At 39.7% G+C, this 27,992-nt stretch overlaps 3 protein-coding genes across 18 annotated transcripts in view; 1 reads left to right on the plus strand and 2 right to left on the minus strand.

Annotated features, from left to right (window-relative positions):
- Nucleotides 1-362: 362 nt before the first annotated feature.
- Nucleotides 363-16,209, minus strand: LOC6036336 (serine/threonine-protein kinase Tor). Of its 2 annotated transcripts, none has more exons than XM_001846345.2 (5): nucleotides 16,079-16,209; nucleotides 15,553-15,854; nucleotides 9,749-15,495; nucleotides 1,410-2,231; nucleotides 363-1,348 (listed from the first exon to the last, which is right to left on the minus strand). In XM_001846345.2, exons 2-5 carry the CDS (start codon nucleotides 15,770-15,772, stop codon nucleotides 734-736), a joined length of 7,404 nt encoding a protein of 2,467 aa, XP_001846397.2. In that variant the 5' UTR covers nucleotides 15,773-15,854; nucleotides 16,079-16,209; the 3' UTR covers nucleotides 363-733. The 2 variants fall into 2 exon arrangements, with proteins under 2 accessions (XP_001846397.2, XP_038107319.1); XM_038251391.1 differs by lacking the exon at nucleotides 16,079-16,209 and adding an exon at nucleotides 15,926-16,070.
- A 1,065-nt stretch (nucleotides 16,210-17,274) lies between these two features.
- Nucleotides 17,275-27,992, plus strand: part of LOC6036325 (reticulon-1-A) — a 188,462-nt gene continuing 177,744 nt past the window's right edge. The window contains exon 1 of the mRNA XM_038256911.1: nucleotides 17,275-17,293. Within this exon, the coding sequence (XP_038112839.1) occupies nucleotides 17,290-17,293 (4 nt within the window). The 5' untranslated portion in view covers nucleotides 17,275-17,289. The remainder of the gene's footprint in view (nucleotides 17,294-27,992) is intronic.
- LOC6036334 overlaps nucleotides 22,973-27,992 on the minus strand; it is a 58,437-nt gene continuing 53,417 nt past the window's right edge. For all 15 annotated transcript variants that reach the window (XM_038256903.1, XM_038256895.1, XM_038256901.1 and 12 more), the window contains one exon: nucleotides 22,973-25,925. In XM_038256903.1, coding sequence (XP_038112831.1) covers nucleotides 23,979-25,925 — 1,947 coding nt within the window. In that variant the 3' untranslated portion in view covers nucleotides 22,973-23,978. The remainder of the gene's footprint in view (nucleotides 25,926-27,992) is intronic.

The following is a 27,992-nucleotide window of genomic DNA, read 5'->3' on the forward strand; positions in this document are numbered from 1 at the left end:
GAGAACATGCTACAAACAACACAAAGAAACCCATTTTCTGATTGAAACATTCTGAATCAAGATTTGAATGTTTTTTTTTTTTTTTCTAAAAAAAACATGGCCGCCAAATGGCCAATCGGAAATGAAGCAGAGTCAGAGTCTTAATTACTTGTATTTTTGAAAAAAAATTAAGACTGATTTTTTTTTAATTTTAAACTTGAAGCTCAATATGAAAATTCGATTTCTAAAATAAGGAATGTTTGGTGTTAAAGTTAGGCCGTTGCAAATATTTTTCCAAGATTAAGTGGTATAGAATGTTTGGTTGGAATGGATCCCAAGGATTTTTATTTTTGTTTTCACAGATAAAAATTAAAACGCATTCTTTATATTTTTTAAGCTTTTATTTTTGTCTGTGTCATTTGCGCTTTTGCTACAGATATTGCGGTTTCTAAAACACACACACAGAATTTTGGTGGAAAGCGTGATCGTCACTTTTATTTTGTTTATCTTTATTCCGCGCCTCAATAGCAATTGCTTCGTTTGTAATAATAATAATATTTTCTTTTAATATTTAGTAGTTATCGGTTATGGTTATGGTAGCATAATAATAAAGTAGTAATAGAAGTAGATAATATTATAGATAGAGTGTAACATCCCAATGGTAAACACATGCCAAGCCGCAAAAATAATACAACGAAACAAAGAGAAATTATATACAGCCACTTTGCGTTCACGATAATCTCCCTCTCTCTCTCTACCAAAACGGACACCACCCGATGTAGCACTGGCACAGATTCTCGTTGTTGGTGGCCTGCTGAATCAGCAGATCGATCTGCCGCTGCACGTCCACCTCGGCCGTGTTAAAGTCCTTGCCGGTGAGCTTCTGCTTGACGCGGTCCACGATGGCCCGCGCCTTGTTGTTGGTGGCCTCGGCCGGATTCGCCACACAGTTGCTGCCCTGGTCGATTCCTCCGGCACCGGCGTCACCGCCTCCCGCGGCTACTGCTGCTGCTGCGGCCGCCGCTGCCGTTGCCGCCGTGTTCGCCTCATTCATGCGGAGATTGCGCGCGTTTATCGTCAGCAGGTCGAGCGTTTCTTCCATGCTTTCCGTCGTGCTGTCCACGTCGGTGGCGTTCTTCGAGCGGCGGTTCTTGTCCGCGTCCAGCAGGCGCCAGTTGAGCAGCGGGTCGTACACGAACGCCTCGAGGACGGCCATCAGGCTGTCCTTGTTGCGTCGGAGCACGTGCATCACGCTTTCGCATGTTCGCCGGTAGGTGCCCTCGATGCCGGTGACCTCCATCGCGTTGATCAGCATCCGGGTCAGGCGGAACGGGATCTTCTCGGGGAACTTTTCGCGCGTCATTGCGACCTGAAAGAGGGGAAGTAGGTTAAAGAAACAATTCTATAAAGACTTCAAGTCGCGAACTCACCTCAAAGCAATCGCCAAAGTCAATGTGCAGAATCTTGCCGCTCAACCGGTCCAGCATCAGGTTCGACGGGTGGCGATCTCCCAACCCGAGAATGTACCCAACCATCGACATCACCGCCAACGACCTCGTATAATTCGTCCTCCGATCGAACCAAACCTCCGACGAGGGACTCTTCAACCACAGTAACTTCGCCAGATCATCGCCCTTGGTCAGCTCCAGCGCGTACTCAAACACCTCGACCTTCTGCATCAACGTCAAATGGTCATAATCCGGCGCCATCCGCAGCATTATCCGGTGCTCAATGTTCAGCATCGTCTTCTTCTTGTCCCGATAGTCCCGGATCAGCGTGTGCAGCGTGTCGCAGTGCGGAACCCACCCAATCAACCCGGAGTTCGTGCTCAACGGAATGACCGCGTAACGCTGGATCGTCAGATTGCGCCGGAACGTGTCCGGATCGTTCAGCAGCAGCGTATTCACCAGCCCAAACAGCTGCATCACCCGTTCGTCCTGGCGCAGATCTTCGTGACCCTTCAGCAAAAACATGTACTCCTTGCCGTTGGAACCGCGAATGCACAGCTTCCGCGGACGCTGCTTCGACGTGATGACCTGCAGGTTCGACTGGATGCTCGCGATGCGGATCAACTCTTGCCCGGGGGTGTAACTTCCGGGGACGGCCAGCTCCAGGTCGCGACACGCGAGCAACTTCGGACTCACGTACTGCAGCTCCAGCGAGGTCAGCTGCGGCAGTTGGCGGGAGATCCGCCGGAACACGTGGTAGTACAGGTCCCACGCTTGGTTCAGATCGCGGATGTTACCGGAGTTCTGCGAAAAGAATAAAATTTAGTTAAAAGCTATAAACCATTTTTTCTCAAAATCTCATAAAAAAATTAATATTCGCAAAAACAATATCCAGCCGGCAGCGAAATTATGAGAAAGTATGAATTGTATTTGCCTTCCCCATAACCAAAGAAGCCATTTTGCGTCATTGGACGTCCATACATGCTGTCCATTAGGGTGCCCAGAAAAAAAAATGACTCCCACAAGCGGAGATTCCCAAAAAAGTGTCCACGTTGTTTATAGATGGTCCCTTTGGAAACGTAAAATTTTTTGAGTTGCACGTTTTTTTAAATTTTGAATTTTGATTTATTTTAAAGCAAAAGAAATTCAGAAATACTGAAATTTTTCAAAATCTGAAATTTTGAATTTGGTAATCCTTAAATTTTTGAGTAGCACTCTTTTTTTTTTGTTACCGAGTAAAATTAAAATTGGTTCGAGCGCGTGCGACGGTGCGTGCGATTGTTGGGGGAGAAAATAAAAAAGATTGAGATATTCTAAATTCTAATTGCAAAATAAATAAAAATAAAAACACAGAACAAAAAATCAGAAATTCAAAAACTCAAAAAAAAAAATTTTTAGGATCACAGTTTTTTTTAATTTTAGGAATTTGAAATTATATAATTTTCAAATTTAAGGATTTTATGTCCGATTTTTGAATTCTACAATTTTCAATTCAAGATTTTTTTTTAAATTTTGGATTTTTTTAATTTCTGAATTTTAAATTTCTGAATTTTATATTATAAGGATTTTATATTTAAGAATTTCAAATGTTAGAATTTTTTATTGTGGAATTTGTAATTTCAGAATTCTAAAATTGAATATTTTCAATTTAAGGATTCAAATTTAAGGATTTTATGTCAGATTTTTGAATTCTACTATTTTCAATTTAAGATTTTTTTTAATTTTGAATTTTGGTTTATTTTAAAGCAAAAGAAATTCAGAAATACTGAAATTTTTCAAGATCTGAAATTTTTAATTTGGTAATCCTTAAATTTTTGAGTTGCACTCTTTTTTTTTGTTACCAAGTAAAATTGAAATTGGTTTGAGCGCGTGTGACGGTGCGTGCGATTGTTGGGGGAGAAAATAAAAAAGATTGAGATATTCGAAATTCTAATTGCAAAATAAATAAAAATAAAAACACAGAACAAAAAATCAGAAATTCAAAAACTCAAAAAATTTAAAAAAAAATAAAACCTAGGTATTTTTTATCTAAGAATTTTGAAATTTTAGGATCTTAAAATCACATTTTTTTTAAATTTAAGGAATTTGAAATTATATAATTTTCAAATTTAAGGATTTTATGTCAGATTTTTGAATTCTACAATTTTCTATTTAAGATTTTTTTAAATTTTGATTTTTTTAATTTCTGAATTTTAAATTTCTGAATTTTATATTTTAAGGATTTTATATTTAAGAATTTCAAATGTTAGAATTTTTTATTGTGGAATTTGTAATTTCAGAATTCTAAAATTGAATATTTTCAATTTAAGGATTCAAATTTAAGGATTTTATGTCAGATTTTTGAATTCTACTATTTTCAATTTAAGATTTTTTTTAATTTTGAATTTTTTAATTTAAGAATTTTAAATTTAAGAAATTTAAATTTTAGAATTTTAAATTTAGGAATTTTAAATTTAAGAATTTTAAAATTTTAAATTTAACAAATTTAAATTTGGAACTTTTTAGTTTCAGAAATTTTAACTTTAGAATTTTAATTAATGTATTTAGAATCTTAGACATTTTTAAATACAGATTTTTTTTATTTTTGATTTTTTTACAATTCAATATTCAATTTAAGAATTTTTCATTTAAGACAGGGTGGCCACCAGATTTGGATTTTCAATTTCCCGGTTTTTTCCCGGTTTTCTCCCGAGGCCAGAAGGAATTTTTCCATATAGTTTTAAATCAAATTACTATGTTTTTTATAGACTGACGTTAGTATCAAAATACTTTTTGAACGTATACACAACGTATACCTTTCGTTTTGAGAATTACATAAATTATTACTGGAAAGCAGGAAATAGGATTTACAATGTATCAAATAGGTAAAAAGATTTGCCACATTTATTGCAAATAAGTTATGCACGGACATAGAAAAAGAAAAAATAAACATGTTTTGATGTTTTAAAAGTTTGAGCAACACAAAATGGTAAGAAATCAATTGACTGTGCTGCGATTTTCTGAACTACACAACCGAAACAGTCAAAATTGAGTTAATATTTTTTAATAAATTTTCAGATGAGAATTAAATAAAACCCAACAAAACTCAACTTTTATGTTGATGTAGTACCTATCCACATAAAAGTGACTGTTTGTATTGAAATGACTATTTTGCAGTAGAACTCTGAAAATATTGTAATTTTAAAATATCTGAAAATTTTATTTAAAATTTAAATTACAGTTTTAAAACAAATTTTGCAAGAAAGATATTTCAAGTGTTTTGAATTTGAACACAATTTGATAGGCATTTATCTGTTAAAAGATTATCTTAAATATCTTAAATACCAAATATTTCCGACATTTTAAAATTATACAAAAGTACTCAAATCTGTTTTAATAACACAAAGACAAAGTTTCATAGAAATTTGTCCTTAATAATTTGTTAGACTGACAAAGCCAAAAATCATCTTATAAAATACTACTAAAAACAGATTTTGAAATTCCACCAAATGTTTTACAGTAAAATTGTGTACAGTCCAGACTCGATTATCCGAAGTTTCGATTATCCGAAATATTATCGAGTCTGGACTATATTATTATTTTACGGCGCACATCAAGTAGAGCTTTTTGCACCACGCTTTTCGGATTTAAGTATCTTAAAAATTATGGGAACTATCGATTTGATTTTTATTCATCCCCTGAAGTACTGTCTACAAAACAAATAAAGCAGATTTTACAATTTTTACAATCATATTGTTGAAGGGTTAAATCCGTAAGTTTGACAATTTTGAAATAAGAAGGCAACAACTTCCTTGGCTGCTGTGCAACCTTAAGTTGATATTGAAATATATAATAAAATTAAACGGATGAATTTAGTCAATTGTTTATTGTGCTTATGGAATTCAATACTTATTGAAATAAGATTTCAAAATCATACGGCTGAGTAAATTTTCTATTGACACGCGAAATTGATCGGAATATTGCAGCTTATCAAACATTTGTTTTTAAATCGGGTCCGGTGGTTTTTAAATCGTGGTTGCATTTCCCCAGTTGGCCCCGATGGCATTTTACGAGACGAGATTTGTCGGAATGAGGAAGTAAATGGCCCAGGCTTAACCAACTCACTGCCAAAGGTCGTCAGTTCGAATCCCGGGGAGGATGGGAGCTTAGGTGGAAAAAGAGGTTTGGATTACCTCACTGTTTTAAGCCTCCAGACATCTTGTTTTGCCATAGCCATAGCGCCAAGTCTACAGCATGACCTTGAACAATTTATTTTATTTAAAAAAGCAAGTTCACCGAAGAAAAATATCATGGAATACTCAACAGAAGAAAATAAAACCAAAGCCTAGTAGCTTGAGTCTATTACACAAAATACAGTCGACTCTCTGGTTGTCAATATCCAAGGGACCGTCGAGGAAAAGAATCATCAGTTTACAGAACGATGCAAAATGAAGACTCGATTGAAAATATTTTTTTCTTGATACCCAGCTATGGGAGAAAATCATGGCAACGTCCATCAAACAAAAACAAACTAATGTCAAACACCCTTCAAAGCTTCGTTTCGCAAAGAAAAATGTCTATGCAAGCCATGAGAAAGTGAAATTATTGACAACCGGAAGAGATTTTTAAAGCAAACAGAATCCAAGGGACCGTCGAGGAAGAGATCCTTCAAGCAAGGGAAAATATCGAGGAATGAAGATAATTGAAGTATGCAGATTGAAGGGACTGAAGAATTCATCGATAGATGGAGAATTATTGATATCGAGAAGATCGACAGCCAGAGAGTCGACTGTAGTATAATATTCTAATAGAGAAAAGTATACATTGAATTCATTTAAGAGGAATTTGTCGAATTTTAACTAAACTTAAAATATTTTCCCGGTTTGTCAGTCAAATTCCCGAGTTTTTCCCGGTTTTCTCCCGATGGAATAAATTCCCGGGTTTTTCCCGGTTTTCCCGGTTTTTTCCCGAGGTGGCCACCCTGATTTAAGAGTATTTAATTTAAGAATTTTTATTTAATAATTTTAAATTATAGAATTTTTAATTTAAGATTTTTTAATTTTAGAAATTTTAAATTTTAGAGTTTTTAATTTTAAGATTTTAAATTTTAGAATTTTAAATTTTTGTTTTTGAATTCTTAGTTTAAGTTTTAGAATTTTTAATTGTAGATTTTTTTATATGAGAATTTTAAATTAAAGAGTTTTTAATTTTATAACTTTTTATGGTAGGGGAAATTCTCGTATCTTTGGCAGGTTAAGCTCTCGCTCCTAACTCCATCCAATTTGCTGATTTTCACTATTTAAACAACTAATTTTGCAAAACTTTTGGTAGAAACTTGCTTGCTCACTTCTTATTGAGCTATTTATCACTCGATTTCAGTTGAAAACGCTTTTATTTAGCTTTGATTGCATGTCAAAGTTCTGACCTGCCAACATAAGAGGCACGGTGGAATTAGATGCTGTTCCCCTAGAATATTAATTTTAAGAATTTTAAATTCGAAAATTTTTCATTTTAGAGTTTTTAATTTTAGATTTTTTTAGTTCAGAATTTTTAATTTTAGAATCCATAATTTTAATTTTTTTGGAAGAATTTTTAATTTAAACATTTTAAATAAAAAAAAATAATATTAAAAGGAAAACGAAAATGTTTGGCAGTGTTAACATTTTGTTTTTAAATGTTAACCCTTGGAAAAAAATGAATTTTAAATTTTAGAATTGTTAATTTCAGAATTTTAAAATTTGTAATATCTGAATTATTAACTATACAATTATTAATTCCAGAATTTTAAATTTAAGAACTTTGAATTTTAGAATATTTAATTTTAGAATTTTTTATTTAATGGTTTTTAATTTTAGAATTTTAAATTCTAATATTTTTGAATTTTAGAATTTTTTAATGTCAATATTTTTGAATTTAGAATTTTAAATTTTAATATTTTTGATTTCGAATTTTAAATTTTTGGAATTTTTTATTTTAGGATTTTTGATTTCAGAATTTTTATTCCAAAAATTATCAATTTTATAATTTTTAATTCCAGAATTTTAAATTTTAGAATTTAAGAATTCTTATTTTAGAATTTCAGCAGTGCGTGGCCGAATAGTTACGCTGTCCGCTTTGACTTTGTTCCGCGGATGATTCTGGGTTCGATTCCCATCTGCTCCAACCTTCCATCGGATGAGGAAGTAAAATGTCGGTCCCGGCCTTGGTTGTTAGGCCGTTAAGTCATTCCAGGTGTAGGAGTCGTCTCCATGCCATAAGTACAAACAACACATCAAACCAAGCCTACTCCGGTGGAATCGCTGGCGGCGGTTGGACTCGCAATCCAAAGGTCGTCAGTTCAAACACTGGGGTGGAAGGTTCCTTGGAGTAGAAAGAGGTTTGGGTGCTCTCCCCATTCAAGCCTTCGGAATCCTAGGTTCGAGCAGAAACTTGCAATAGAGACCACAAAAAAGACCCGGAGGTCGTTAATGTGGATGGTTTGATTTTTGTTTTTAGAATTTCAAATTTAAGAATTCAAGAATTTTAAATTGAAGAATTTTAAAATTTAAGAATTTTAAATTTAAGCATTTTAAATTTAAGAATTTTAAATTAAGGAATTTATAATTTAATATTAGTTGTGAAGAAAAAAAAATAATTTAATTTTATAAATTTAAGAATTTTAAATTTATGAATTTTCAATTTTAGTTTTAGAACTCTTAGTTTTAGAATTTTATTTTTTTTGAATTTTTAATTGTGAGCAGTTCTCTAGGATTTCGGTCATTCGATTTTTTTTGTATTTTTTAATCCGGCTGAAACTTTTTTGGTGCCTTCGGTATGTTCAAAGAAGCCATTTTGCATCATTAGTTTGTCCATATAATTTTTCATACAAATTTCGCAGCTGTCCATATAAAAATGATGTATGAAAATTCAAAAATCTGTATCTTTTGAAGGAATTTTTTGATCGATTTGGTGTCTTTGGCAAAGTTGTAGGTATGGATACGGACTACACTGGAAAAAATGATACACGGTAAAAAAAATTTGGTGATTTTTTTATTTAACTTTTTATCACTAAAACTTGATTTGCAAAAAAAACACTATTTTTATTTTTTTTTATTTTTTGATATGTTTTAGAGCCCACTTTTCAGAAATTTCCAGGTTGTGCAAAAAATCATTGACCGAGCTATGAAGTTTTTAATCAATACTTATTTTTTCAAAAAATCGAAATATTGGTCGCAAAATTTTTTCAACTTAATTTTTCGATGTAAAATCAAATTTGCAATCAAAAAGTACTTTAGTAAATTTTTGATAAAGTGCACCGTTTTCTAGTTACATCCATATTTAGGTGACTTTTTTGAAAATAGTCGCAGTTTTTCGTTTTTTTTAATTAGTGCACATGTTTGCACACTTTTGGAAAAAATATTTTTGAAAAGCTCTATATTTTGCTTCTTCGGACTTTTTTGATACGACCTTTAGTTGCTGAGATATTGCAATGCAAAGGTTTTAAACAGGAAAATTGATGTTTTCTAAGTCCCACCCAAACAACACACCATTTTCTAATGTCGATATCTCAGCAACTAATGGTCTGATTTTCAATGTTAATATATGAAACATTTGTGAAATTTTCCGATCTTTTCGAAAACATTATTTTCAAAATTTTCAAATCAAGACTAACATTTTCAAAGGGCGTAATATTGAATGTTTGGCCAAGTTTTAGTGACAAAAAGTTACAAAAAAGTTTCAGTCGGATTAAAAAATACAAAAATTAAAATTGAAGAAAAAAGACCGATTTCGTAGAAAATTGCTCTTGTAGATTTTTTTTATTTTAAAATGTTAAATTTTAAATTTAGGAATTTTTAATTTTAGAACTTTTTTATTGTAGAATTTTAAATTTAAGAATTTTAAACGTAAAAAAATCATTTTAGACTTTTTAATTTAAGAATTTTAATTTTTTTAGTTCAGATTTTTTAATTTTAGAATCGATGTTTTTTTTTTATTTTTAATTTTTAAATTAGAAATTTTAATTTTAAAAGGGCAAAAATTGTTTGGCAGTGCTCCCATTTTTTTAAATCTTATTCCTCGGAAATTTTGGAAAAACGACCGAAAAAAACCTGTAATGCTAAACTGTTGACTAAATACCATTTTTTGCTAAATTCCTTAAAAGAATAATGTTTGCAAAATGCACACTTAGCTTTTTTACCGAATTCGGTAAAATTTGACCGAACATCGGTAAACATTACCGAATTCGGTAAAAAAATCTGAGTGTGTAAGGAATTCAAAAGAATGGAATTAGTAATTTTTTGTGGTTCAAACAATTTAACAATAATTAAAACAAAAACAACCAACTAAAAGCAAATAACCCTCACCTTATAATGCTTGCACCACTCCTGCGCCTCGTTCAAGTCCCGTCCGTACGCCTGGTTGAACGACGTCTCCTTCAGCGTTTGCGGTCCGCGCTGCAACATCTGGTGCAACGGTTCCAGCGTCTCGAACATCCCCTTGATGTTCCGCTCGCCAAAGTACAGCCGGGAGGCCTCCTCCAACCCTTCGTGCCACTGCTCGTGCCACAGAATCGCCACCCGAATCAACTCTTCGCTGCACATAATCGCCTGGTTGACCAGGGTGGACGAGTGTTCGCCCATCGAGCCGAGGATCTTGTGGGCGGCTTGGCGACGTGCGCTCGAGGCGGAGTTGGAAGCTACCGTTAGTGGGTAGACGAGGGCTTGCGGGTGACACTTGCCGATGTCGTTCAGGAGTTGGTGGATGAGTTCTCCGACGAGGTTGCGCGGGGTGTCGATGCGAGCGATTAGCTGGGGGATGACCTGGAGCCAGGTGTTGATCTCGATCATGCGCATGCCCTCGACGAGGGCGTCAAAGACTTTGGGGTATTGGCCGTAGTCGAACCAGAGGGTGAGGAGGCGGAGGGTGTCCTGGAGGGAGTTGCCTTGGGAGAGGTTGATCGAGCGGAAGAAGCCTTCGACGGCGGGGACGGCGTACTGCTTGATCATGCACTTTTCCTTGTCTCCACCGGGGTTCTTCTGGAGGTCTTCCTGCTGCTTTTGGTTTTGGACGACCTCGAAGTTCATGTAGGCCCAGAGATGCCACGCCTTGTACCAGTTGGAGTCGTGCTTGGTGGCCTTTTCGTAGCACGCGAGGATGCCCCGGATGGACTGCTCGTTGAGTCCTTGGAGTTGGTTCTGCCACTGGCCGAGCTTCATGTAGCAGCGGGCGAGGAGGCGGCGGTTTTCGTCCTTTTCCTCGGTTTCGAAGTTCTTCTCGGCGCTCATGTCCGCGACGAGGGAGTTGAGTTGGTCGTAGGCGCGCTTTCGTTGGCCGGCCATCCACATGTGCTTGGTGTAGGCGAAGCTAATGTCCGGCTCGCTGTGCTGGAGGGCGTGTTCGGGGAATTCGGAGGGATCGTACCGGAGGAGCATGACTAGGGTCTTCTCGGAGAGCTTGAGCGATCCGCTCTTGCGGCAGAGCGAGGCGAATTTAAGCCACGTCCGGACGTCGTTCGCCGGATTGACGACCAGCGAGTGAACCTGCAGGATGCGTTGCCAGTCTTCGACGAGTCGTTGACCGCCGAGCAGGCGATCCCACCACATCTGCTTGATCGTTTCCTGCCGTTCGGGGATCAGCTTGTACTGGATGACTTCCTCGAGTTCCGCCAGCATCTGAACGCACACCATCGCTCCGTACGCGCGCTCGTACGACTCCCCAGCCATCGCGGTCAGCTCCGTGTCGAGCAGGTCGCGCGTGTCATCGATCAGCGTTTGCGCCAGCTCGTACTCGCCATGGTGAACGGCGAGCACCGCCCGGTAGAACGACCCGTCCTGCGTGTCCTCGGGGATAAACTTGACAAACTCGTGCATTCCTTCCCAATCGCGCAAGCCCCAAGCGGCGGCCGCCGCCAATCTCCCAGCCTTACTCTGCCCCTCATTACCGAGCACCTCCCACTTGTCCTTGGTGAGCGTGTGCAGCGAAGACCACTCGCCGAGCGCCTCCAGACATCGCATCTGGCCGAGTCGCGACTCGAGGTCGTTCGCGTTCGCCACCAGCTTCTCCTCGTACAACGAGAGTGCCTTCTCCCAGCTGTGCAACTTCTCGTACCACCGCACCTGGACCTTCATCTCCTCGGACGCGCTGCGATGTTCCATCGCGTACTCCAGCAGGCCCTCGGCGGCCTCCTTCTGCTGCAGCTTGTTGTTGATCAGGATCAACGACTCGAACACGGCGTGATCCTTCTCCGTCATGTTGTGAAACTCTTCCTCCTTGTAGTGGAGGGCTTTCGCGTACGCTCGACACTCCATCGCTCGTTCGCCGAGGATCTTCGGGTCGATGCGCAGCGAGTCGTTCTCGCAGTGCTCCATGAACTCGGCGAGGTTGAGGATCGTCTGGGTGATTTCCGGGAGATCAGGGACCATCAACGCTTGTCGCAAGCTCGAGGACAGCTCCTCCTTCAGGTTGTCGGGCAGGTCGGTCCAACAGGACACGAACGCCGCGTTGAACAGGTCCTTCAACAGCTGGGGGTAGTTTTGGGCCAGGGTGCGGCAACTTCGCAGCGCCGGGCTTTTGGACTCTTTGAGCAGGCCGTTGCTGAGGCGGCGCAGCCACTCGAGCCAGTCGTCTTTGGAGACGCGACGGTTGGCTTTGAAGGCGAGCTGCAGGTCGACGGTTGAGACGTTCAGCTTGCGGATCGTGGTGTCGGAGGCGAGCGAGAGTTCGCGGTTTTTGAAGCGGGCTTGGCGGAGACGGAACTCGTCGTCCAGGGCGAGCGTGGTGCTGCTTTGGAGCTTGGTCAGGAGTTTGTTGTACTCGGTGTAGGAGATTTTGTGCTTGATCATGACGCGGTTGACGAGGGGGACGAAGACGAGGTACTTTTTGCCCAGTTGGATCATGATCGAGCAGAGGGTTTGGAGGGCGGCGGTTTGCAGCTGGCCGGGGTGGTTGTCCAGGACGCGAACAAGGGGGTGGATGATTCTGGAGGAGAAGTCGGTGAAGTCGAGGATTTCCGCCAGGTAGTTGATGGTTTCGAGGGCGGCTAGGGACACGGCGAAGGGGACGTCGATCGGCTCGAACAGTTTGACGACGGCTGGGATGATCAGGTGCAGGTAGTCGTCCAGATTGTTGCCGAACTTTTGCAGCGCGGAGAGCAGCTTGACGGTGACGACCCGGTTCGTTGAATTGTCGTGCAGGAGGACGCGTAGGATTTGCGGCATTAGCTGGGGAAGGTAGATCTTGAACTCGCAGCCGAGCGCGATCGCGATCTTTTCCACTAGGATGATGAGGGTCGACTGCAGCGGGTAGTTGCTGTTCCAGAAGGTTTTGATCAGCTGGAAGATCTCGTCCATGAAGCTGATGATGTGCTGCTTGACGATCTCGATCAGGATCGACAGCTGCTGGAAGAGGAACTCCTTCAGGTTCATCTCGGCGTTGCGGATGTTTCCGAGCAGGCTGGGGAGGACTTGCGACAGGTACGGGACGCACTTGATGCCGAGGCTTTTGAAGATGAACGTGATCGCTTGGACGACGCTGATGTGGTGCGCGGACAGGGTTGGATCGCGCAGGATCTTCATCAGGGTGGAGATAGCCACGGCCGGGTAGTATTCCTCCAGTTGGTTGCCCATGTTGATGAGCATTTCCGAGGTTGACAGGTCGGTGTATTCTTCGGTTTTGGTGTCCGAGATGGAAATCAGAATGTTGTTGGTTTGGCTGTCGATCAGGCCACGGTTCATTTTGTGCTTGTACGGATCGAGGGCGCCTAGCAGGCCGAGGACGCGAATCGTCTCTCGTCGTACGTACGATTGCTGCTCCGTTTTGAGGAAGTTGATCAGGATGTCGATCAGGTTCGGGTATTTGTGGTACGGGGAAACGGCCTGACCGGTGGCGCTCACCAGCTGTCCAAGAGTCCACAACGCAACGGCACGCTTGTCCGTCGATCCGGCATCGCTCAACATCTCCAGCAGCGTGGCCAACAGCTCGTCCGACCAGTTCTCCAGCACCTGCTGACCGCCGTTAACCTCCGCCAAATCTCCAATCGCCCGAAGTACGTTCAGCATCACGCCCGGATTCGACTCCGGCTCCTTCAGCTTCGGCACCAAAATCGTCAGAATCGGCCGCATGTACGAGGAAATCAGCCGCGGCGTACTCACGATCAGGTGGTCCAACATTCGCGCGCTCTGCTCCTTATTCCTACTCATCCCGGAGTGCTCCAACTCCGTCAATATCTGCACCATCGTCTTGCGCAGACTCGGCATCACGTACGCCGGGTTGATCGCCGATAGGCGACCTATGATGATGATCGCCAGCTCGCGAATCTCAAACACTTCGTCGTTCATCGTGATCAGCAGCGAACTCAAAAACCAAGGTTGTGCCAGCTGCGAGTCGAAGCTATCGTCGAGGGACTTCAACACGCGCAATCTCACATTCGGATCCACGTCCGTAATTCCCACGATCAAGATCTTCTCCAGCACGTTTCCCACGGTTTGCGTGAGCGTTTCCGACCCGTCCGCCGAGTCCACAGACTGCAGCGCGAGCTTCAACAGCAGCGTGCACGTCTGGACCGCCTCGATGCGGATCTCCTGCTGCTCGCTGACCAGGAAATGATCCGCGCAGCGCTGCACAAACGGGAGCAAGCTGTGCCCTTCAAAGTTGAACGTGCCGAGCGTTCGCAGCGCCAGCACCGTCGTCGGAGTGTCCTGCACGTGCTGCTCGTACACGTTCGTGTTGATCGCGGACTGGGTTTTGGTTGGTTGCCACGGTTGAAGGGGTTTGTTCATGAGGACGCAGGACAGGATTTTGAGGAGGCCGCTGGTGATGTCCTGCTTGACCTGGGGAACGTTTTCGCAGAGTTCGTGCAGGCAGACGGTCAGGCCGGTGCTGAGTCCGGTTGAAAGCATCGAGGCGAGGATTTTGGAAACGTCTGAAGTGATGGCTGATTTGAGCGCGTGACCGAGCAGCGTAATGCACATGAACACGGACGGGTCGACGGCTGGTTTCTTCTTGCTGGGGGTGTCTCTTGACGGGAGGGCAGCTGTAATTACTTCCATTATCCGTTTGACGTAACGTTCCATTTCTTTTTCAACCGCAACCGCGATATATCCAAGCGTTACAAATGCTAAATTCCGTTCTCTCTCCTTGCTCTTCAACGTTCCGATTAGATAACTTACGACGGACTTCAGGTGCTTTTCCACAAATTCTCGTCTGTTGAAGGCAGCTAGCCGCGGAAGTATTGTCAGCAGCGTCTGCATCACGTACGGCGACTTGGAAACGCGCTGCTCCATCACCTTCTGGCAAATTAGGTCGTAATTGTCGTTGACCAACGCCCGACACAGCGCCGACTCCTGAATCGAGCTGTTCTGCCGGAAGAATTTCATATCGCTACTGTCGTGGTATCGGGAACTGTACCCGGAACCACCGCTCGACCCGCTCAGCTTATCCATAAACGGCACCCGAATGCGCGGGAATATCCCGTGTCCGTCCTCCGTCGGACGCGCCCTCCGATCAACGTTCAAACTCTCCAGCTGGATGTACTTCTTCTCCCACGCCGAATTTGAGCTCCGTAAAATTTCGTTAAACACAATCATCGCACCGTGAATCCGGTCGTCCCGGCTAAAACCCTTCTCCCGCGTCGGCACCTCGTTGAAGCACTCCATCGCACTGTCGTAACAGTGGTTGTACCACTGCGGGTTGTTGTTCTGCTTCGTCCCCTCGCGCTGCGAGGTCACAATCAACACCGCACGCAACGCCTGACCCGCTCCCTCACGGATCATCGGCTTCGGGTCCTTGATCGCGACCATAATGTGGTCGAAGAAGCTTCCCACCTGCTGGTAGAAGAACGTCGGCATGGCCACCGCCAACTCCCGCAAGATCAACACCGCGGCGTGCCGCTTCGGCTCCGTCCGCTCCTCCGTCAACCACTCGAAGGCACGTTTGATGTCGAACTCGAACGATTCCGCACCCTTCGAACCGGGCAGCAGGGCCAGCTTGACCAGCACCTTCGCCGCCAGCTCCATCACGCAAATGTCGCTCGACGGCAGCAGCTGGCGCAAATTGTTCGAATAGCGCGAAATCTGCGTCGTCGTGTTGACCACGTCCCCACTGATGAGGCAATCTACAAAAAAAAGAGCGTTAAAATCTCAAAGAAACAATCAAACTAAGACGTCCTCACTTATGGCCAGCACGCCCCCCTTCTTGTCGTTCGTGTCGGCGCTCGAAAGCATCTCGAAAATGTGGTGATTAAAATCCTCGAAAAACGCCATCAAATCATCGTACGGCATCTCCCGGAGTTCCGTCTTGACGTACAGCGACAGCTCCTGGGCCGTCTTGTTCTGCGTGTCCTTGTTGCGGCTCTTCAGCCCGTTCACAAACTGCTGCACCGAGTTCGACATCGTGCGGCGATTTTCGTACTTAAAAAATCAAAACAAACTCGTTCCTCGCAACAACTTCGATCTTGTTTTGTAAACAAACCGGCTAAAAAAAGAAGAGAAAATCACGATATAAACAATCGACGAAAGCCGGCGAACGCGAATCGACGAAACAACTTTTCAAACGGTCGCAACACCAATAAATCGATCAACCGGCTAGGACCTCCCGAAAAGTGACTCCCGACCAGCTCGGTGCGGCGCTAGTGAAAAACACTTCTGCCGGTCGGAATTTCGCGATTCACGCGGGAATTCGATTGGACAAACACGCACCGCAGCTTAATGCACCATTTTCAGCACGTTTGGCCCGGTTTGGGGCGCGTTTTGCAGGGAAATTTCCGAATTTTCTTCACGATTTGCACGGCTTTGACACCTAGCACACTACACGCTAATGGTGGGTTTGGTCACATTTGACAGCGGCGGTTGTCGATCAAGGGCAGTGCTGCCGGATGGTTTTATTTTGGGGGTGCTGTCGAAAATGAAATTTTATGGAAACTGCCAATCAAATTAGATTGGATTTATGTTTAATACGCAATTTGAAAACAATGAAATTATTTTAAAGTTTGTATGAAGACCTGCAAGATGCAACATGTCTGCATCTGCAGTCCGAAAAACAAAATCAAATTGGGTCCTAAAATGAAGCTTAGATTGCTGATATTATTGTTTACAGCGATAAAGCTTTTTTTTCTGAGTACAATGACCCTTTGTACGACCACAAAGAGTTTAAAATGGATTTTTAAATCAATTTTGAAAAATTAACCTCGCGGTCCTTGTTGACAGAAAAGTTCCTACTTGACAGCTCGTTCCAAGGGGACCATAGTTGATCCATCAAAAAAATGTTGTCTTGTCAAAAAAAAATTTGCATTAAAATGAAAAAAAGTGATCAGAAATTGTTTTTAATCGTGTTTTTTTATCGTTGTACATAAAAATTTACATAGGGCTTTAGTACCCAATTACCAGGGAAATTTATGTACAAACGAAACTACCCAAAATTGGGTAACTCTCAAGAAGTTAAGTTTGTCCCATGCAGCAACCAAAACAAAGCATCGGGGGGTGATTCGTAAAGTCACCCGAAAATGTCAGTCAAAATCGGTTTTTCAAAGTGGTCGATCGCGTGTGTTAGTTTTCGGTCTGCTATCCGTTGAAAAATACGGATTTTTATGTGAAAAGAACATTGGAGTTGTGGAAAGTTATTGAAAACCGGATCCGAGTGTTGATTCCGGAATAAGTGAGTGCTGAAATTGCTGAAAAATTCCGATTCCAAGTTTTCAGCTGCCGGTTGCCAAGGAGACCCGTCATTGTTTTCTTCCCGGTACCTACAGTTAAGATTCGATTTTGTGACCTTGCAAAAGTTCTAAATTCATAATAGTTCTGAAGTTCCCGTGTTTTCTTACTGGGTGTTCTGTTTAAATTTGAGTATTTCGTTGAGTGAAGTTAGTTTTGGAAAAATATTGTACTTGTGCTAATTTCTTTTTAGAGCAAAAATGGGTAAGTTATTTTTCTGTAATTTTTAATCTTTAATTTCTAACCGTATTTCTAGGGTTTTTTGTAATGGTCCTAAAATATATGAAACACAATAGCTTATAGGACCTTAGGAAAAACTCTAGTATTGATTATAGTGGCCACTATAGAAAATAGAAGCCAAATATTTCAGTTTCTTTGGATTATTTTTTTTAACTCAATTTCCTTTTTACTTGTAATTTTTTCCTTCAAATAATTTACTCTTAATTTTTTTTTATTTATTTTTACGTTCAAAACATTTAAAATGCATTTGAAATAAAAATACCTTTTTTTGAATTTTCAGAAAATCTGTGGACATAATATTAAAAACCCCTTAAAAAAAAAAACTCAAGGAGCAAAATTTTACCACTCATTATAAAACGATTATTATTTTTTTTTTAATTTAATTTCAAACGATTTGAAACTTAGATATTTTTTTCATAAAATCTAAAATATTTTGCGAATTTTGGATTGCAGATTTGAAAATTTAGCATGCAATTCAAAATGCATTGATTTATTTTTTTTTAAATTTTTTTAAACTTTGAATGGCATTAATTTGAAAAGAAAAAACAAAGAAATTTTTAGATATTATTTTAATAACTAGAGAATTTAAATATATTATAACAAGCCTTACCCGACAAACTTCGTTCTGCCTTTTTTCGTTTGTTGACGTTTAAACTTTTTTGCTTACTTAGCCTCCTGTGATCAAAAATTGATTTTAAGTAACTTTCTCCATACAATTTGCCGATGCTCCGGAATCGGTTCCAGATTGGCCAAAGTGTCAATTAGTTTGCGTAAATCAAATAAATTGTTTATTAGTTTCATTGCACTAGCTAAACAAGCTCAATTTATTTAAGAGTCTGAAGGACTAGCCAGTCATTGAACAATTCTCATGACCCTTCACGGGCCGGATGAAATGGTTTAACGAGTCGTGGTTTGGGCAGGCCTGGTCAAATAGCTGGGGGTTCGAACTTATTATTTGAATAATATAATGCATATTTTCCATTCTGAACAGACATTTTAAACAAATCGTTCCTCCATACAACTTTAATTTTTTTTATCACAAAAAGTCGATTTGGATAAAGCTTATCTCTATCGATATTAAAATTTAAAATTGTGACCATTTTAGAATTTTAGCGGTTGATTAAAAAAATCGATGTTTTGATTCGAACGATCGAAAAAAAATACTTAGGTTTAATTTCGCAACATTGGAAACTGGAGCGACCGTTAATTGAACACAACGACACTTTTAACACGTACAAAAAGCTTAATTTTTTTTTAAATCAATTTAGAAAACCACACTGAGCTACAGTTGATTTAACGCAATGGATTCAAAGTTATTTTAATATATTCTGCATTATTAAAAATGATCAGCAATTTTCTAATTTAAATTAACTTCGGTCCCTATAAAAGGGTCGGTTGTGAACATTAAAAACTGTAGTTTAATATAATTATAGAATTCAAGTGGACTATACTTCGAGAAAAAAAACATGGGTACTCTCAGCATTTTTTTTTGTTTTGAAGGTTCAAAATTGACAGTTTTAAAGTATAGACTTTAAAAAAATTACTGTCAGAAATGGACATTAAGAAACTTTTAAGGCTTCTTATTGTTACTTTCAAAAAGTTGACAGTTCGGCTTGAGCGCGTGTGATGGTGCGTGTGCTGAAGATTCGTAAGGGAAAGAATTAAATTAAATATTATTAAAATATTAAAATATCAAATTTAAATATGTAAAAAATAAAAATAATAAAATCGTAGATTAAAACCGCAGTGATTGAAAGTTAAATAATTCCAATTAAAAAACTAAAGAAAAATAATAAAATTTGAATGCTACCAATTTTTCCAGTATTTTAATTTACAGAATATCGATTAAAGATTCAAATTTTGAGAAACGTAAAAACGTGGACTTTGGAAAATCGATTGCGAACCTCGGTACGAACAGGGTTTATGTTTTTTTTTCAATTTTTTTACTTGCATTTTAATTTTTTTTAATATGTTTGATATTTCGATTTAATGATTTTTTGGTTCTAGAATTAATTATTTTTTAAATTCTGATTTGGAAATTCATATATTTATAAAAAAATAAATTTGTCAATGAATTTTAAAATTTCAGTTTTTCAATTCCTGAATTTTGAAATTTTTACATTTCCAAGTATCTGAATTTTAAAATTCGATTTTTTTTATTAATTTGAAATTTGCATAGTTTCTGATTTTTAAGTTTTTGAATTTTTATTTTTTTGAAACATTTTTTTTGTAAATTTCTGAATTTGTGGTTTTGTTTTTTATTCTACATTAAGGTCCAGTACCAGTTTCTTGTAGAACAAAAGTTGCTCAAAGTGACCTCGTAAAAGCAGCGTATGCACTTGATAAGAAACTAGTCAAGAACAATTTCAAATGGGCAGCAGCGGCAGCTAAAGTAAACAATAGTGGGTGAAAAAATCCCCAAGAAATCGGTCCCACTTTTTTGTGCTGACCTCTTTTCTTTAGAGCTGCGTTCTGACCCAAACACGGGAAAAGTAGAAAAATTCGACAAAAATCTTGGCATCAGAAGGTCTCTTGTATTCTGGAAAATTAACATATTCAGTACGTTTTCTGTCAAATTTTATCAATTGAATTCAAGGTAGTTGAAATTCTAGATTTGAGTGTCCTGAACAGTTAGGTGTCCAAATAGGGTTTAAAAATAAAATAAAGGTAAAAAATCGCTGATTTACTCGTGCTCTTCTACTAATCGTAATAATTACGTAAGGCTTTCGAAATAAATTAAATTCCAGTCTTTTTTATAAATAACCATATACTTTATTCAACGCCATATTCCTATAAAATCAAATTCAACAACAAATTGTACATCTAACTCTACCATCGTATTTACAAAAGTGATCCAAAACAGCGCCAAATTGCAGTTGCTCACTCGCTTGCTTCAATCCACACTGGTGTGTAGGGCTAGCCCTACCTTAACACTTCTACCATTTATCTAGCTTTCTTAAATAGTTAAATAATTTTGATTGATTACACTTTGGTTCCGATTTTGTGGCGTGGTCCTAGTACTAGTAGTTTTTTTTTGCTCTACGCTCTAATTGTGTACATTTTACTGGTAAAATGGAATTGTCGTAATTTACTGGTTCCAATTTGTTTTTTTCTTTTCTTTCTACAACCGTTGTGATTGTTATACGTCGAAATAACTCGTGAATGATTGACTAAACGCTAGAAGCAAAATCAAAAAATATAAAAGATAAAACAATAAACACGTTAGAGTATAATACTAATAAAACAAATTAATGCAATCTATAGATGCGCATCAAATGCGATCGCGAAAGCGCTCTGGGTTGGTTGGTTGGTTGGTGGTTGTGGTTTTGCGTGTGTACTAAAGGCTAAAAAAGTAACAAAAGGACTCGAAACGATTTCTGTTTTCGCGCTAGCATAAGTTTAAATTAGTTTAGCTTACACACTACGTATGGTAAAAACATTCGCCCCCTACGAAGCCCATCTTTTTCTATTGTGTTTTTTAGTTAGTGATTTGTATTCAACTTAGCCTAAAGTGTGTGTGTAATTGTGTGTAGTATGCAAAATTGCTTTTAAAAATCTGAGCAATTCTCTACCAAAACCGGAAATGGATTTTATTTGTATTTTTTGATTTGGCTCAAACATTGTGGGGGCCTTCCCTATGACCAAAGAAGCCATTTTGCATCATTAGTTCGTCCATATAAATTTCCATACAAATTTGGCAGCTGTTCATACAAAAATGGTACGTAAATATTCGAAAATCTGTAACTTTTGAAGGAATTTTTGATCAATTTGGTGTCTTCGGCAAAGTTGTAGGTATTGTTAAGGACTATTTAGAAAAAATAGGTACACGGAAAAAAATTCCCGATTTTTTATTAACTTTTTTACAAAACTCAAATTCCCAAAATACGTATTTTTGATTTTCGAGATTTTTGATATGTTTTAGGGGACAAAATCCGCAACTTTTGAGCTACAGAGAAACATGGTCAAAATCTGCCGCCGAGTTATGATTTTTGAAAAACTGGTGATTTTGGAAAAATCGAAATTTCATACATAAAATTTTTTTGACCTCATTTTTTTATGCAAAATTAAAATTGCAATCGAAAAGTACTTTACAGATTTTTTGATAAAGGGCTCCGTTTTCAAGATATACCCACCGAAAGTTGGATTTTAGCGAAATATTTGCAGTTTTTCAATTTTTAAAAATAGTGACCATGAGTGACCATTTATAAAAATATTTTTTTTTGAAAAGTTCAGAAAATTTGCTATAAAATTGTCTAAGAGACATTGAAGATTGGACCTCTTGTTGCTGAGATACAGCGGCTTAAAGAAAAAGAAACACGAAAATTGAAGTTTTCTAAGTCTCACCCAAACAGCCCACCATTTTCTAATGACGATATCTCAGCAATTAATGGTCCGATTTTCAATGTTAATACATGAAACATTCGTGAAATTTTCCGATCTTTTCGAAAAAAAAATTTTGAAAAAAATTAAATCAATACTAGCATTTTTAATGGGCATAATATTCAAAGTTAGGCCCTTTTAAAATGTTAGTCTTGATTTAATTTTTTTCAAAATATTTTTTTCGAAAAGATCGGAAAATTTCACGAATGTTTCATGTGTTGACATTGAAAATCGGACCATTAATTGCTGAGATATCGTCATTAGAAAATGGTGGGCTGTTTGGGTGAGACTTAGAAAACTTCAATTTTCGTGTTTCTTTTTCTTTAAGCCGCTGTATCTCAGCAACAAGAGGTCCAATCTTCAATGTCTCTTAGACAATTTTATAGCAAATTTTCTGAACTTTTCAAAAAAAATATTTTTAGAAATGGTCACTCATGGTCACTATTTTTAAAAATTGAAAAACTGCAAATATTTCGCTAAAATCAAACTTTCGGTGGGTATATCTTGAAAACAGAGCCCTTTATCAAAAAATCAGTAAAGTACTTTTCGATTGCAAATTCAATTTTGCATAAAGAAATGAGGTCAAAAAATTTTATGCATGAAATTTCGATTTTTTCCAAAAATCACCAGTTTTTCAAAAAATCATAACTCGGCGGCAGATTTTTTGACCATGTTTCTCTGTAGCTCAAAAGTTGCGGATTTTTGTCCCCTAAAACATATCAAAAAATCTCGAAAAACAAAAAATACGTATTTTGGGAATTTGAGTTTTTGTGAAAAAAGTTAATAAAAAATCGGGAAATTTTTTTCCGTGTACCTATTTTTTCTAAATAGTCCTTAACAATACCTACAACTTTGCCGAAGACACCAAATTGATCAAAAATTCCTTCAAAAGTTACAGATTTTCGAATATTTACGTACCATTTTTGTATGAACAGCTGCCAAATTTGTATGGAAATTTATATGGACGAACTAATGATGCAAAATGGCTTCTTTGGTCATAGGGAAGGCCCCCACAAAGTTTGAGCCGAATCAAAAAATACAAAAAATAAAAATGGTCGAAATCGGCCGGTTTTGTAGAGAATTGCTCATCTGCTGAAAGTAAATAACCGTTATTTTCTTGTGTGTCCCTTGAACTATAGTCCGCGTGCTTTAAATGATTGCAGCTATTATTCTAAATGTTGAAAAATGAATGAAGCTTTTGTTTCGCTAAAATTTCGTTACTAATACAGAGGGGGTTTCAACGTAAAATCATAACTCAATTTGTACTTGTTTGAGATTTTCTCATTTGTTCCAATTTTGGTTTAATGGCAAACTACGAAGAACCTTCACTCCTGGGCTTTATTTTTTTTTGTTTTCGCTCAGGATGCTTCTTATGCTACGATTTGTGTTTTGATTATACAACAAATTCAGGTGTCAATAGTGTTTGTTTGTGTATGTGTGCACTGGTCGATTTTACAGTGTTTGTTTGTTATTCATGTGTTTTTGTGGAGGGTTATATCGTTGTAAAATAGCTAGCTAATATCAAAAATATAGTACGTCTATTTACTGATTCGGGGTGGTGGGGAAGGCGATTGTCTTGCAATTTGAAAACTTGTTTTTTTACTTGTTAAGGAATTCAAACCATTTAAGTTTTTTCAAACAGGTACCGGACATACGTTTTAAAAGAAAAGTTAAATGAAATATAATAAAAACATATAATTGATCAGAACTTTATTAAATCGCCCAAAATATTTAAAAAATATAAAACAGTAGTAAACAAAATAACTATTTTTGTTAAAAATATTCAAGAAAAAAATAATAATATTCAAATCTGAAATAAAAAAACAATAGAAAAATTACAAATTAAAGTTTTTATAAATTTTGAGGGGTTTTAAAATCGGGATATCCGTGTACCAAAACAACTTTACACTGTGATTAGGATTTGTAAGAATACGATAAAAATTACCAGGAATTTATTTAAAAAAAAGTTTGACACGATGCTTCAATAAATAACAACAAATCGAGGCACCAAAATGTTAAAGCGGCCAGGCCTACTGCGGAAAGTTTCCCACAGAGACGATTCTTTGACTTGGATTGAGTTTGAGCATGAATTTTCAAATTGGGTAAAGGGTAAATTGATCGTAATAACATCATTCCTGTCAAAAAAAGGTGAATATTATGATCGCAATAACAAGACTGTACGAAAATCTCAGGCATCGTGTCAAAACTGTTAACAAGTCACAAGATTTAATACCACCACGAACCACCCCAAACCCTCAGAAAACTGTCCCTAGATCTCAATGAAGATCCTTTCCTCCTCCGGACACTCATATTCATGACCCTGATCCTCCTCCTCCTCATCCTCGAACCGCAGCTCGAACGACTGCTCCGGATCGTCGACCATGGTGATCTTTTGCCGGAACGGACCGCGCCTCGCCTCGACCCCGTCGACCCTCCGCGGAAACAGAATGTCCCGGAAGTGGAACTTGACGTGGTCCTTCAGCGCCGCCTCGTCCTTGTCCGTGTGGTCGCAGTGATCGCAACTGTAGAGTTGCTTCGAAGACGATTTCTTGAAGAGCGTGCGTTTGGTTGGTTGCGGAGCGGGTTGTTTGACCCGCGTTGATCGGCGGATTCGGGGAGGGTCGGTTTTCTTCGCTTTTGGCGGGGGAGGAGGCGGCGTTGGTGGAGGCTGTGGTGGTGTAGGTGGAGCTGGAGCAGGTTCATCCACTTGCATTGGTTCTTCCACTGGGACGGGATCTTCCACGATGACAGGGTCTTCCACGATGGCAGGGTCTTCCACGATGACAGGGTCTTCCACGATGACAGGGTCTTCAATTGGGGCGGAATCTTCCACCACTGGGACGGGATCTTCTACCACAACGACAGGGTCTTCGACCGCAGCAGAATCTTCTATTACGATGGGATCTTCCACCAAGATTGGTTCGTCCGATTCAGGCGGTTGCATCGCTTCGTAGTCCTTTTTGACGACCCAAGTCTTATCCCGGTCACCGACGCGAATCGATATGATCTTGGGCCGCGGATGTCGTTCGCTTTCGACGTTGTGCCGGCGAAGTTCTGCCGTTACGATGCGGTAGTTGAGTCCGTGGACGTTCCGGTGGTTCGCAATTCCGGACTCGTCACAGGTTGAGAACGAACACAGGTCGCACTTGTACTTGTCCTGCTGGTGGTGCTTGTTCTGGTGGATCACGATCTCGCTCTCGTCCAGGTATCGCGCTGGACAGTTCTTGCAGTAGTACACGATCTTGGGGACCAGTTGACCTTTGCCGGTGGAGTTGCTGCTGCTGGAGTTGTTGATCGCCGGCGTTATGCTGACTTCGTGGCCCATATTCTTCGTCAGATCGAGGATCTCCGCCGGAGTTAGACCACTGGACTTGGTCGCGTTGCCCATCACTAGGGACAGTTCGCCCAAAGGTTGTTTGGCCGGCGCTTCACTAACTGGTGAAGCAGTGCTGTGCGTGTGCGTTTTCTGGTGCTGAATCAACAGGTGCTTCTTGGTGACGTTGTACGAGCATTCGCTACACTGGTACGGATCGCCACGTGGTCTGTGGAACGATTTGTGGTACGCAAACTGGGTCTTGCTGTCCGTCACGTACGGACACGCCGGACACTGGTATCGCTTGGAGCGTGAGCTACTCGCAACCGGAACCACTTCCTGCTCCGGCTCCGGTTCCGGCTCGGTCACTCCGTCACTGGTATCGGTTTGCTGCATTGGCGTCGGTAGAGTCACAGTCGTCGTCGTCGTCCTAACCAACGGTGGGAGTTCCATCGAGAATTCCTCCGTCAGGTTAATGAATGTCATGGGAGTTGTTGAGGTCGTCGGAAGCGTCGTCGTCGTCAGTGGCACAGGTGGGCCGGGGGACAGGAGCGTCAGGGGAGGGGGACCACCACCGTCACCAATCGGAATCAGCACCATCGGCATCTCCTGGACCACCAGGCTGACCTCGGGCACCAGCTCTATCGGGTGCAGCGTGACCGGCTGTACGGTGATATCCTGTGAAACTGAGTCGAATGATTGAAATGGCTTTCGCACTTTCTTCAAATTGCGTAAATCAGTTACGTTTTGCGACACGCCCGTTGCCGGCTGTTGTGGTTGTTGTTGGTTTGAAGAAGAAGTTGTTGGTGTTGTTGTAAGTGGTTGATTTTGTTGTTGCTGTTTTGCAGCAGTGTTGACCATCTCGATCAGCACGTTGCCGTTATGCTTTAAACGGCAGTGTCTCTGGAATTGGATAGCGAGAAAAAGAACGAATTATGGACGATCTTCGAAACCACGCTTAATCGAGAAAGGGAGGAAACGTACGTATAATGCGAAAACAAGTGCAACAGAACACAACGTAACACACAAATTGCAACTATTGCTAAGCTAAGAACTAGGTGTGGAAGCCTCTAGTGATGAACTACAAAAGCGTGCTAAATGGTGTCTTATGGCTTTATAAGTGCGGTGATTGGATACTTGCACTAATTCTCAAATTGTGCTTTTGTGGTTTTGAGAACAGAAAATATCGTTGCCCAAGAAAACATTATCGTTTTTCACAATATTTGTTTTCCTGAGCGAACCGAATTTTCAGCTTTTTATTGAACTTACCACTTTCAATTATTTCAGATTTGAGGCTTAAAACACTTTGGATTCGATTTTATTAGGTCTGTTCAAGATTTAGTCGTACATTACTACTCAAGCTAGAAGCTAGATTATGACTAAATCGCGGACGCCATAGTCCACATAACAGACATATTTTGCTACAGTATCTTAACTGAAGTTTAAAGATAGGTCGATGATCCATCTGATTCTATATATTTTTTTTTTGAAACAACGCGATTGTTAACACCACCTAATGTCCGGGGTTAGGAAAAGCTGTACCAGCAATCCAAGTATGATAATGTTTTTGTTCCATAATTTCGTAGCCGGCCATTACTGCCGCTCTAATCGTGTCCGTCCCATATGTAAAAACAGCAAGCCGAGAAAAACGCGTGTCAAAGTTGTCCCGCCCATAAGGCTACGTGTTAGAATTTCACGAAAAAGTGGATTTTATCCGGCTTTCTAGAACAAAGTACTACATTTTATTGTTTTTCCTGATGGTTTACAAGATTTGAAACCAAATTGCATCCTTACCTCAAAATTGACGAAATTACATATGGGACGGACTAGCTTCGAGCGGCAGATTAGGTAATCGATTGGTTTGACAAGCACACTTAAACAGCACATAGGAATGATCAAACAATCGATGTTTATAGAATTTGAGGTACCACTTCAATATGACTTATGACTAGCCTCTCCAATAAACAAGTGAGATGAACTGTTTGTTTACATCCAGGATGACGTCCTTCTGAAATTTTAATAGACCCACTTCAAGAGTGCTCCATGTTTTGCAAAATCTAGGAGTTTTGCTCCCTCAGCAAAACTAAATTTGTTAAAAGATTGGACAAACCTATCCCCTTTTATATTATGGACCTGAAAATGAAATTTGTAGTCCTGATCCCAGTAAAAAGCACTGCTTTAGAGTTCTACCATAGCTTAATTGTTTTATGCGCAAAATGTATTTCATTTCAAATTTTAAAAATAGTGTCCATTCCGTTCATCTCTGACAAAGAAAAACACAGATAACTCTTTACTATTTTCTATGTTGGACACTGTTGATCGGATCTTCGACTTTGAAGTATTGTATTATAACTTTTCTAGAGTAAATTTTCAAAACAATGTATGGGTCATGGGTTTCCTATGCAGATAGGACCTTTTGAAAAAATATTCTAGTTTTTTTATTGTTTCTAATCAAAATCAAACCATCCACATTAACGACCCCCGGGTCTTTTGTGGTCTCTATTGCAAGTTTCTGCTCGAACCTAGGAGTCCGAAGGCTTGAATGGGGAGAGCACCCAAACCTCTTTCTACTCCAAGGAACCTTCCACCCCAGTGTTTGAACTGACGACCTTTGGATTGCGAGTCCAACCGCCGCCAGCGATTTCACCGGAGTAGGCTTGGTTTGGTGTGTTGTTTGTACTTATGGCATGGAGACGACTCCTACACCTGGAATGACTTAACGGCCTAACAACCAAGGCCGGGACCGACATTTTACTTTCTCATCCGATGGAAGGTTGCAGCAGATGGGAATCGAACCCAGAATCATCCGTTTACAAAGTGGACAGCGTAACCATTCGGCCCACACTGCTTGTTTCTAATATAGCCCCTCAATATTATATGACGATTTTTTGGAAACAATACATTCAATGTTAAAAAAATAGTACTATCGATAACCTGATATACCCAACACTGTCTTTAAAAATTATAATG

This window comes from Culex quinquefasciatus, chromosome 2, assembly GCF_015732765.1.
Source record: "Culex quinquefasciatus strain JHB chromosome 2, VPISU_Cqui_1.0_pri_paternal, whole genome shotgun sequence".
Lineage (NCBI taxonomy): Eukaryota > Metazoa > Arthropoda > Insecta > Diptera > Culicidae > Culex > Culex quinquefasciatus.

Bases quoted from the DNA above. Each gene is read 5' to 3' on its own strand.
- LOC6036336 (XM_001846345.2), bottom strand. From the start codon at position 15,772: ATGTCGAACTCGGTGCAGCAGTTTGTGAACGGGCTGAAGAGCCGCAAC. The intron at 15,496-15,552 runs GTGAGGACGTCT...TTTTTTTTGTAG, and splicing joins GGGGGGCGTGCTGGCCATAA to ATTGCCTCATCAGTGGGGAC. The intron at 2,232-9,748 runs GTGAGGGTTATT...TTCTTTTCGCAG, and splicing joins AGTGGTGCAAGCATTATAAG to AACTCCGGTAACATCCGCGA.